Source organism: Orycteropus afer, unplaced genomic scaffold, assembly GCF_000298275.1.
Source record: "Orycteropus afer afer isolate SDZICR_OR568_19922 unplaced genomic scaffold, OryAfe1.0 scaffold00726, whole genome shotgun sequence".
Lineage (NCBI taxonomy): Eukaryota > Metazoa > Chordata > Mammalia > Tubulidentata > Orycteropodidae > Orycteropus > Orycteropus afer.
Genome location: NW_006922313.1, coordinates 350,214 through 361,324, shown reverse-complemented (window position 1 = coordinate 361,324; position 11,111 = coordinate 350,214). Strand labels below are relative to the sequence as shown.

The following is an 11,111-nucleotide window of genomic DNA, read 5'->3' as shown; positions in this document are numbered from 1 at the left end:
CCCCCGGACCCAGAGCCACGGTCGTCCTGCAAAGCCAGATCTTATTTATTTATTTATTTAGGGACTGGGGGTGTGACAGCCAGAGGACGCCCCTATCCCCTCTCCCGTTAGATGCTGTCTCTTAGGGAGACTTGGTGCGGGGCGGGGTGTGCATTATTTATACTTATTTATTTGAGGGAGATGAGAGGCAGAGGAGCTCCTGGGGTCCCCAGGGAGGTGGGAACTGGGTACCCGGATTCTTGGGTCTCTAAACAGTCCAGCCCCAGTGGTGACCTCCTGGCTTCCGCCCCTCGGGCCTGGGCAGGAATATCTATTATTTATTAGACAGTAATAACTTGTGTAGGTTGGGGTGGGGAGGGCGGGGCAAAGGGGGCCTGGGTTTTTGTACAAAAATATAAGACACCTTTGCAAGAAGCGGAAATTAAATTTGTCATGTACATGCATTTCGGCTGGTTTTTCTCAGGGCTGGTGTTCTGGTTCCGTGCCTCTCTGACCATATATACCACAAATGGGACGGCCTTAAGAAACAGGACTTTATTCTTTTACAGTTTGGGAGGCTAGAAGTCCAAGTTCAAAGTGCCAGGCCCTAGGGGCTGGATGAAAGCCCCTCAACCTTGGGGTCCAGCTCTGCCTCCTGCTCCTGGGCCCACTGGAGCTAGAGGCGTTTCTTCACTCAGACAGCTGCTGGCTGCTGAGGCTGAGAAGCCCCAAGGTTGGCAAGTAAAAAGGCACAGCCCCGATGTTACCAAACCACACGGCAGGCCATTGACTTAAGTCCATTGTGAGTCCCAAGGTCGGCAGAACATGGCAGGCTGCCGAGCAACGACACGGCTACATGCAGGGTCCAAGCGTGCCACAGGCTAGAGACCATTCCCAAGGCTTCTCCTTATATACAGGAAGCAGAACACATCCCAAAGGCAGCTACTCAGTTGCTTGTGGTAGATCCCACCATGGAGTTGATTGCCAGTCTCATCATGGGGAATACTCCATCCAGCTGCCCAGCCACTCAGCCAGGCCCAGCCAAGTTGACGGACAAACATGACACCACAGCTGGGAACTGGGGTGCTGGGGTCCTGAGGCATCAGGGCAAGATGGGAAGGCCTTGTCAGTCAAGGCTGGGGAGGCCGACTTCTCGTGGTTGCAGAGTCTGTGGGTCTCTGGGGGTTGTGATCTGTTGTTAGGTGTGATGGACTTGGTTCCAACGTAGTGACCCCATGCACAACAGAATGAAACCCTGCCCGCTCCTGCACCAGCCTCACAGTCGTTGGTTTACTCGAGCCCATTGTTGCAGCCGTTGGGTCAATCCACTCGTTGAGTGTGTTCTTCTTTTTCTTGTTTCATTTCTGAGGGGGTTATGGTTGTTGTTAGGTGCCATTGAGTTGGCTCCAACTCATAGCAACTCCATGTTCGACAAAACGAACCCCTGCCCAGTCCTGCTCCCTCCCCACAATGTTGCTGTGTTGGGCCCGTTGTCGCAGCCGCCGTGTGAATCCATCTCGTTGGGGTCTTCTCTCGTTCAGTGATCTGCTTTACCAAGCGTGGTGTCCTTCTCTCGGGACTGGTCCCTCCTGACAACATGTCCAAAGGACGGGACATGAAGTCCAGCCATCCTCACTCTTAAGGAGCATTCTGGCCGCACTTCTTCCAAGACTCATTGGTTCATTCTTCTGGCCCTCCATGTCGTATGTCTGATGTTCCTCACCAACACCGTAATTCAAATGCATCAATTCTTCTCTATCGAGGTAGGGTTAAAACAAAAAAATGTGTAGAGTAGAAAAAAAAAAAAAACCCAAACCCACTGTCATCAAGTCAAGTCCAACTCACGGCGACCCCACATGTTACCAGGTAGAGCTGTCGCACAGGGCTTCCATGGCTGTCGTCTTTACAAGGAGTCTCCAGGTGCCACAAACGGCTGGAAGGCTGACGGTTCGAACCTACATGGGGCACCTCGGACAACCGGCCTTCGGAAAGTTCACAGCCCTGAATACGTGGGGTTGCCAGAAATCAGCATCGACTTGACAACAGCTGACAACAATCTCCACCGAAGCCTGTCACCAAGCCTTCTCTCAAACTGCCAACCTTTAGGTCCGTGGTCAAACATAAAGTGTTTGCACCACGCAGGGACCTCAGGGGCAGAGTCAGCACTCAAGAAGTATTTGAGTGGATGAAAGAAGCTTCCAGAAGATCATCCCATGACCAGCAACACACTTTACGGAACCCTTGAACCTGGACAAAGCCGCAAGCTCAAGGTCGTTCAGCATGGTATTGTTCTCAATAGCAAATTGGAAGTAAGTGTCCAGCAAACTTATTGCAATACAGTCAATTCCTACTCACAGTGCCCCTAGAGGACAGAGTGGAACTGCCCACAGGGTCTCCAAGGCTGTCAATCTTCACAGAAGCAAAGCCCAAACCACACCCACTGCCCTGGAGTCCATTCTGACCCACAGCGCCCCTAGAGGACAGAGTGGAACTGCCCACAGGGTCTCCAAAGCTGTCAATCTTTATGGAACATGGAAGCTGACTGCCACATGTTTCTAGCTAGCTAGTAGCTAGCAGGTTCGAGTCCCCAACCTCTCCTGTCATCTTCATTAGCCACCATGAAGTTGGCGTCTCACTCACGGGGACTGCGGGCACACAGGAGAAACGCTACACCCTGTGCCCTCCCTGAGACCAGCTGCAGTCAGATCACCAGGGTGAAGGTGTTTTCACCAACTGCTTTTCTGAAGTCGGTTACCAGACCTTTCCTCCTCATCTGTTTCCGTCTGGAAGCGCCACTAGGATCTGTTCAGCATCCTAGCAACGTGGAACCGCCACTGCCAGGCAGGTGGCTGTGTGGGAGATGCGTTGGTCAGTGATCAAACCCGGGTGTCTCTGTGTGGAAGGCGGGAGCTCTATCCCTGAACCACACTGCCCCTGTCTTAGCTGGTGCTGTCAGAAATGCCACAATGGGTGGTGTCAAAGAACAGACATGTCTTTTCCTCACAATTCTAGTGGCTAAAAGACCGCTTCAGGGTCTCAGCCACGCCAGTCCGTCCTCTGGGCTCTCTCCTAGTTCCTGGTGTCCGTGGCGAGCTCGGCGTTCCTTCCCTGGCAGACACAGCCTCACACGGCATCTGTGTCTTCCCCCGTAAGTGTGCTCTGTGTACTTGGCTCCTTTTGTACCCCAGAAGTTGTTAGGTTTCCACCGGGAGAGAGTGGACGAGTACTGTCACAGTGTGGGATTACAATCAATGTCACAAAACAAAAGGTGTATGAAACGTTGCATGGAAAACCAGTTTGTTCTGCACACTTCCACTGAATCACAATAAAAAGTTAAAAATAATAATAATTAGGCTTAGGAGCCACCCAGCTCTGGTTTGATCTCATTAAAAACAAAAGAAAGCCTGTTGCCAGGCAGGATCACGTATGTCCTACAGCTGCAGGCGTTAGGACCTCAGGTGAAGCAATTCCGTCCACAACGCTGGGGTTCAGAGAGGACATGGGTCTTATGTAGGGTCAGCAGAAGGGTGGTGGAGCTGGCGTTGTAATTCAGGCCACGTATATTAGAGTCAGAAACCTACTGGACAGAGTTTGTTGACAGTATCCCATGCTGTGGTACCATGAATTACTTAATGTGGCCATGCATAGTCTTGGGACTCTGGCAAAATGATTGGGTGGGACTATGCAAATAAGGTGCTCGTGGGCTGCCAAGAGGATTGGACAGCATTACTCATAATGCAAATAAGGTGCATGGAACTCTTGGGGGGCATGCAATGAGGTGTATGGAACCAGAGCAGAGGAGAGCCTCACTACCACCAGGAGAAAGAGACAGAGTGGAGGGTGTCCTTTGGACCTGGGGTCCCTGCACTGGGAACCTCCTAGACCCAGGAGCCAGAGAGGGACAGCTGCAACCACAGCTCCAGTACCAGGTGCCAGGGAGCAACAGCCGAAAAACGGCAGTGGCAGAACCGAAGACTGGCTCAGACGGCACAGTGGGCGTCCCGGTGAGGAGACAGTGGGCATGCCGAGCCCTGAAGTGAGAGAGCGCTGAGGCTTGCTGGTGGAGTGGGGTCCACTCGGCCACTTCCCGGTAGAGCTACAGAGCTGTGTTAACACTTGCCTGACCAGGCCAGACCAAGACGACTGAGGGGCCGAGAGGCTGAGGGGCTGAGGGGCCTGCCTGTGGGCATGGCTGGGAAGAGCCTGTCCTGATGGAGAACGGTATCTGAGTCGTTCCTGAACCCGAATCGTGGCCTGTTACTTCCCTAATTAACCCCGTAACTGTGAGTAGTGTCTGTGAGTTCCATGTGACCATTGTAATGAATTATCGAACCCAGCAGAGAGGTACTGAGTGCCGTGGGAGGGACGGCTGGGGTCAGAATCGGTGAAAAGTTTGGAGAGAGGAGGTGTGTCTGACCTCTGCCTCACAGGCATCAGTCCTGGGCTGTTGAGGCTGATGGTGACTTTCCTCCCCCTTGTAAAGTTAGACGTGGAGGTCTGATGTGGCCACCAAGCCACTGTCACCCAGACTCTCCAGGGACGCTGATTCTTTTAAAATATACTATTTTTCAGGGGACCAGGTTTGCTGATCTGATAGGGCCTGGTGGAACCCCTGAGACTATGGTCCCCAGCTGCCCTTCAGCTCTGGAAGACACCTATGTCTTCTAGCCAAACAAAAGACAGGCATTTGAGTTGAACATGTACCTGAGGTAGATACACTCCTTGGAGAGAACAATCATGGGAGAAAGAAGGGCTGTGTGTGCACAGGGAGACAGTTCAGGGGGCAGGAGTGCATGGAGGGATGGACACAGGGAAGAGGTAACTATCGGGAAGAAGTGGGAGGGGATCTGTTGTATTGGGGTAAATTACAGTCAATGTCATGAGACAAAGTATATATGAACTGCTGTATGGAAAGTGAATTTGCTCTAACTTTTCACTCAAATCACAATTAAAAAAAAAAGAAGAAGAAAAAAAATTTTATTATTTTTCAGTGAAAGTTTACAAAGCAAAGTGGTTCTCATTTGAGTTTCTGCACAATTTGTTCAGAGGCAGTAGTTACATTTTCACACTAGTCGGCACTCTCTTCCGTTGCATTCTGATTGTTCTGTTTCCAGCATTCTAGTCGCCCTGCCTCCTTATCATCTTGTCTTTGCTGCAGAGTCATCGTTGACCTCTTGGGCTCATGTAGATGGTTTTTGAAGGGAGCACTGTACTCACATGTGCTGTCCTTTTTTCATTGTGCCAATCTATTATTTCACTGAGTGGTGACCCCAGGGGATAGTTTTGGATCAAGGTTTAAAGAGTATCTCGGGGCTGGCCTCTCCAGGAGTCCTCTAGTCTGTCCAGGAAGTGTGGACTGGTAAGAGTTTGAGTCCTGTTCTGTTTCCCTTCCCATCTCTCAAGGGTTATCCAATGTGCCGTGATCAGAACAGGCCGTGGTCACAGCCAGGCACTAACTGGCCCTTCCAGTCTCAGGGCAGGTGAGGCTGTGGCTTCTGAAGGCTGCCAGCCTCGTAGCCTAAGTTCTCATCTGAGGCTCTGGTCTCCTTCCTCCTCTGGCTTCTGATGAGTAGAGACCACTAGTTGTATGTTCAATGGCTGCTCGACAGATTTTAAGACCCAGGACCCTGGTTTGTCACCGGCTTGGGTCTGGAGTGGGTGGGTGGTTGGGTAGCAGGATTCCCGACTGTATCCCTGAGGAGATCTCAGGAAGGGTCCCCTGGGTGTCTGATGATGTCACAAAGCCCTCCTCCCCCAGCCAGTGCTGCCACGCTGACCTGGGGGGCCATGGCCACGGCCTGCGCCTCCCAGTGCTGGGGACGCCCCATTCTCTGTGACGGCTGAGCTCCGGACACCTGTGAAACCCCAGGGGCCCTACCCACTGCCCACCACGGCCACCATGAACCAGCTCTGGAACCTGGGACGCTTGGGGCCCTTCGAGGGCACCTCAAAGTGGGTCCCCATTCTGGGGGAGCTGCAGAAGACCCTGCAGAAGGGCGAGTACCTGCCCCTCGGCCCGCTGCCCATGTTTGAGAGTAACTTTGTCCAGGTCCCCGACTCCCTCCACCCCGGGGCTGAGAGGGGGCTGGACCGGAGCGGGGCGCCTGGGCCATGAAGCGGGTTGTTTTAGGAGGGGCTGGGAGTCGGGGCCGAGTCTTGGGTGACTCAAACAGCTAAGCTCCTAGCCTGAAGCCTGGGGTTTGAACCCCCCCAGAGGTCCCTGAGAATAACAGCCTGCCGACCTACTTTCCAGTGGTCAAGGCCTTACAGCCCTGTGGGGCACAGCTCTGTTGGGCACAGGTGGGAGGGCCGGGAGCCAAGCGACCACACAGCAACTGGTGTGGTGTTTTTTTTGGGGGGGGGCTCTGGATCTGAGTCTGTGGGGGGTTCAATCAGTTAAGGTTGGGGTTCCAGTCCACCCAGTGCGCATCTGGGGATGGGCCGGGAGCCCGCTCCACCCTGGCACACCCAGGGGCACCCGGAGTCAGTCGGCTGCGTGACAGTTGGTTTGGGATCCAGGCAGCTGGGGGCTTGGGCGGCGGGGGCCGGGGTGCGGCGCGCTACAGGAAGATGTGGTCCCAGCCCCTGTCGATGGCCACCCCAGGTGACACACCGAGGGGACCCTGTGTACCTGCATCACGGCTCCAACCGCCTGACCATGGGTGTGGCTGCCAGCCTGCCTGGCCTGGCGCTGCCGGACATCCTGCTGATTGCGAAGCCCCCCGAGGACGAGGACTCCTCCAACCTCGTCCTCACCAGGTGCCTCCACCCCGCCCCACGCCACCCCACCCCCGCGCCGCCCCCCGTCTCAGTCCCCTGGTACTGCTGTGACGGAAACACCACAAGGGGGTGGCTTCAACAAACAGGAATTTATTTTCTCACAGTTTAGGCGGCGTAAAGGTGCCCTCTCGGGGAAGTAGACTGCCACAAGGGGGAGGGTCCTTGTTGCTTGGTTCCCTGGTGGTCTTCCTGTGCTTAGAGTCCGTCTGCCCCCATTTCTTCCTGCTTCTCTGGGCCTCGTCTGCTCGGTTATGTCTCAGGAGGTTGACTTACATTCTACCCCACCCTGATACAGACTTCTGGTGGCGCAGTGCCTAAGGCACCTGACTGCTAATCAGAAGGCTGGCGGTTCAAACCCACCAGCCACTCCTCGGAAAGAAGGTTGGGCGATCTATTTCCGTAGTGATACTGCCTCGGAAACCCCAGCAGGGGTCGTTATGAGTGGGGACTGACCAGAGGGCAGTGAGTTTTGAGGCTTGCCCCTCCCAGGGCTGCAGCAAACCTTCCAAATGTAGGGAATTGCCTCCTGCCTCATTAACAAGCAAAGAGAACCCGGCCCGGCGGGGATTCGACCGCTGGCCGTGGCCGGGTTAGGAGCGGGGTCAGTCCACGCGACGCGCTCGCCCCGCCCCCGCAGGATGATCCCACTGGGCCTGGTGCACCTCTACGTCCACGACCTGGCCGCCTGGCGCCTGAAGCTGCGCCTGGCCACCGGCCGCTACTACTACCTGGAACTGGACGCCCCTGACTGCGAGGTGGGCTTCCTGTTCGACCGTTGGATCCGCCTCATCCACCTGCTTCACGAGCCGGCCACCAGCTGCGCCCCCAGCGCCATGCACCTGCTGCCCCCGGTGGGCCTGTCCCGGTCCGCGCGATTCGCCTCCACCTGGCAGCTGCAGGTGGGGCGCTGAGCCCACGGACCCCCGCGGTGAAGGCGGGGAGACGGTCCGGGCACCTGCTCTGCCGGTGCAGAGGGCAGGGGTGTCTGGAGCCTCAAGTCCAGGGTCCCCAGGAAGAGGAGGGGGCCGGGACCCCCGGGTCTGAGGGAGGAGGGACTGGGGTTCCCAGGACTGAGGGAGGAGGGCCGGCCGGACACCCAGCTGGCAGGTGAGGGATTCGCAGACACGGGGTGAGGTCTTCTCTCTCCTGACCCCCCGCTTCCCGCCCGCAGGACCCATCCCAGACCAAGCGCTCAGGTGAGCCCCCAGCTCTTGCTGCCTGGCCCCGCAGAGCCCTCTCCCACGCCAGCCCCTCCTGCTCATGCAGCCCGCCGGTCCCGTGGGCCCCACTCGGCGTGATGCGGGGCTCCCTGACCTGCTGTCTCCGCCTCTCTTCCCAGTCACCATCCGGAAGCCTGTCCTTCCTTACAAACTGCTGCTATCCCAGAAGCAGAGGAGGGCGAAGGTGGGCCCGGGATGCAGCTGCGGCCCTGGCTTTGGGCCTCGGGGACCCAGGGCCTGCTGCCCCTGGCCTCACCATCCCTCCCCGGCCCCACCCTCAGGCTCTAAAGCGCAAGTTCAAGTCTCAGGCCGTGGGTGACTCTGTGCCTCTCATCTGGTCACAGCCGGAATCGACTGACAGTAGAAAGAAGGTCACAGCAAAGAGGTAGGCTTGCCTCGGCACCCTGCTGCCCATGGGGGAAGGATGAGGGGTCCAGGGCCTGGCCCCCAGGTTCCAAAGATGCTGTTGCCAGGTTTGCTTGGTTGTAATTAGGTCTTTCTCTGTGGAGCTGTTGGGTGGGATCGTACTGCTGACCTTGTAGTTAGCAGCCAGGGCTTAACCAGTGCACCAGCGAGGGCTCCTTGTGACAATAGGCAAACTCACAGAGACAGAAAGCAGGACAGAGGTGCCCAGGGCTGGGGGGTGGGTGGCGGGGGTCCTTGTTTAGTGGAGACACTTTCTGTTTGGGGTGATAAAAAGATCTGGACATAGAGGTGACAGTTACACAACATGGCGGACACACTAACGCCATAAGCTGCACCTGTCGCAATAGTCAACATGGTGTTGTGTTTCATTGCGTTATTTCCACCTCAATAAAACTTTAAAAATAACAATCAAAAGGGGAAATTTTATATATATTTTTTGTCGTTATTGTGTGACATTGAATCGGTTCCGACCCACAGTGACCCCGTGGGACAGAGTAAAACTGCCTCTGGGTCTTCTAGGCTGTAATGGTGGTGTAGTACCTAAGGCATTTGACTGCTAACCAGAAGGTTGGCAGTTCAAACCCACCAGACACTCCATGGAAGGAAAATTAGGCAGTCTACTTCCATAAAGATTTACTGCCTCGGAAACCCAATGGGGGTCGCTATGAGTCAGAATCTACTTGATGCGGTAGGCGGGTAATCTTTCAGGAAGGAACTGGGGTGGCACAGTGGTTAAAGCATTAGGCTGATCACCAAAATGTTGGCACTTTGAACCCACCAGTTGCTCCATGGGAGAAAGATGAGGCAGTCTGCTTGGTAAAGACTGACAGCCTTGGAGACCCTGTGGGCAGTTCCACTCTGTCCTCTAGGGGCGCTGTGAGTCAGTGGACTCCACGGCAGTGGGCGTGGTTTGGTTTTCTTGAATCTTCACAGCAGATTGCCAAGTCTTCCTCGCACAGAGCCTTCTGTGTTCTGAGTTCGAGCTGCCAGCCTTTGGTTTAGCAGTCCGGCTCCTTAACCCAGTCAGGGTGAGCTCATGGTATGACCTTATGATCCAGGCATTCCACTCGGAGGTATATTCCCAAAAGACTTGGAATCAGGAACTCAACACAATACTTGCCTACTGTTCACTTCAGCACTGCTCACGGCAGCCAAAAAGTGGAAACAACACCACTGTCGTCAACAGAGGAGTCCCAAACCAAACCAAACCCACTGCCGTAGAGTTGTATCTGATTCATAGCGACCCCTCCTTGGGTTTCCAAGGTGGTATCACCACGGAAGTAGATTGCCCAACCTTCCTTCCGAGGAGTGAACCGCCAGCCTTATGATTGGCAGCCAAATGTCTTAGGCACTACGCCACCAGAGCTCCTAACAGATGAGTGGAGACACAAAATGTGTTGGATGTTAAAGAAAAAAAACACACAAGCTGAGTCAGTTCCGACTCAGCTTCATATTTCCTGTGACAGCAGGTGATGGGTTTGAACCAATGACTTTTTGGTTAGCAGTCGAATGCCTTCACCACTTTGGCACCAGAGCTCCATAACTGAATACCAGTCAGTCATAGGAAGAGAAAGGAAGTTCTGACACATACTACAACACAGAAAACCTTGAAAACATGCCAGGAAAAACCAGCCAGTCACAAAGAATGTCTTCCCACGTCCAGAATAGACAAATCCATAGGGATGGAAGCTCACCTGGGGTGACCAGCAGCTGCAAGAGAAAGGAAGTTCTGACACATACTACAACACAGAAAACCTTGAAAACATGCCAGGAAAAACCAGCCAGTCACAGAGAATGTCTTCCCACGTCCAGAATAGACAAATCCATAGGGATGGAAGCTCACCTGGGGTGACCAGAGGCTGCAAGGAGCACGAGGAGTTAGCACTTAAACAAAAAGACACAGCCAGCTAGGTCAAGTGCTGTCAGTAAATCGCATACTTGTGAAAAGTTGAATGGACAAAACTAGTGCCATAGGCATGTCTGCAACCGTGACAAAGAAAATGAGTTGCTGCTGAGGCCGCGTGGGGACCAGCAAACACCTCATGGGATTTCATTCGTTGTGTTGTTGTTACATGCCATCGAGTCGTCTCCGACTCATAGAGACCCCATGCACAGCAGAACAAAACACTGCCTGGTCCCACACCAGCTCCATGATCCTTGCTATACCTGAGCCCATCATTGTAGCCATGGTGTCAATCCATCTTGTCAAAGGCCTTCCCCTTTTTCACTGACCCTCCACTTTACCAAGCATGACATCCATCTCCAGGGAATGGTACCTCCTGACAACATGACCAAAGTAGGGGAGACAAAGTCTGGCCATTCTCGCTTCCTAGGAGCATTCTGGCTGCACTTCTTCCAGGACAGATCTGTTAGTTCTTTTAGCAGTCCATGGTACCTTCAGCATTCCTCATCAGCACCACAGCTCAAAAGCATCAACTCTTCTTCAGTCTTCCTTATTCATTGTCCAGCTCTCACATGCATATGAGGCGACTGAAAATACCATGGCTTGTGTCAGCTGCACCTTAGTCCTCAAGGAGGTATCTTTGTTCTTCAGCACTTGAAAGAGGTCTTTTGCAGCAGATTGGCCCAATGCAATGTCGTCTGATGTTTTGACTGCTGCTTCCATCGGTGTTGATTGTAGAACAAAGTAATATGAAGTCTTTGATAACTTCAATCTTTTCTCCATTTATCATGATGCTGCTTATT

The 11,111-nt window shown here is 54.0% G+C and overlaps 1 protein-coding gene across 1 annotated transcript in view; it reads left to right on the top strand.

Moving 5' to 3' along the window:
* Window positions 1-2,192: 2,192 nt before the first annotated feature.
* FAM71E2 (family with sequence similarity 71 member E2) overlaps window positions 2,193-11,111 on the top strand; it is a 15,276-nt gene continuing 6,357 nt past the window's right edge. Inside the window, exons 1-9 of the mRNA XM_007957295.1 lie at window positions 2,193-2,262; window positions 3,053-3,127; window positions 3,862-3,983; window positions 5,849-6,028; window positions 6,584-6,738; window positions 7,397-7,658; window positions 7,931-7,955; window positions 8,099-8,163; window positions 8,261-8,364. Of these exons, the coding sequence (XP_007955486.1) occupies window positions 2,193-2,262; window positions 3,053-3,127; window positions 3,862-3,983; window positions 5,849-6,028; window positions 6,584-6,738; window positions 7,397-7,658; window positions 7,931-7,955; window positions 8,099-8,163; window positions 8,261-8,364 (1,058 nt within the window). The remainder of the gene's footprint in view (window positions 2,263-3,052; window positions 3,128-3,861; window positions 3,984-5,848; window positions 6,029-6,583; window positions 6,739-7,396; window positions 7,659-7,930; window positions 7,956-8,098; window positions 8,164-8,260; window positions 8,365-11,111) is intronic.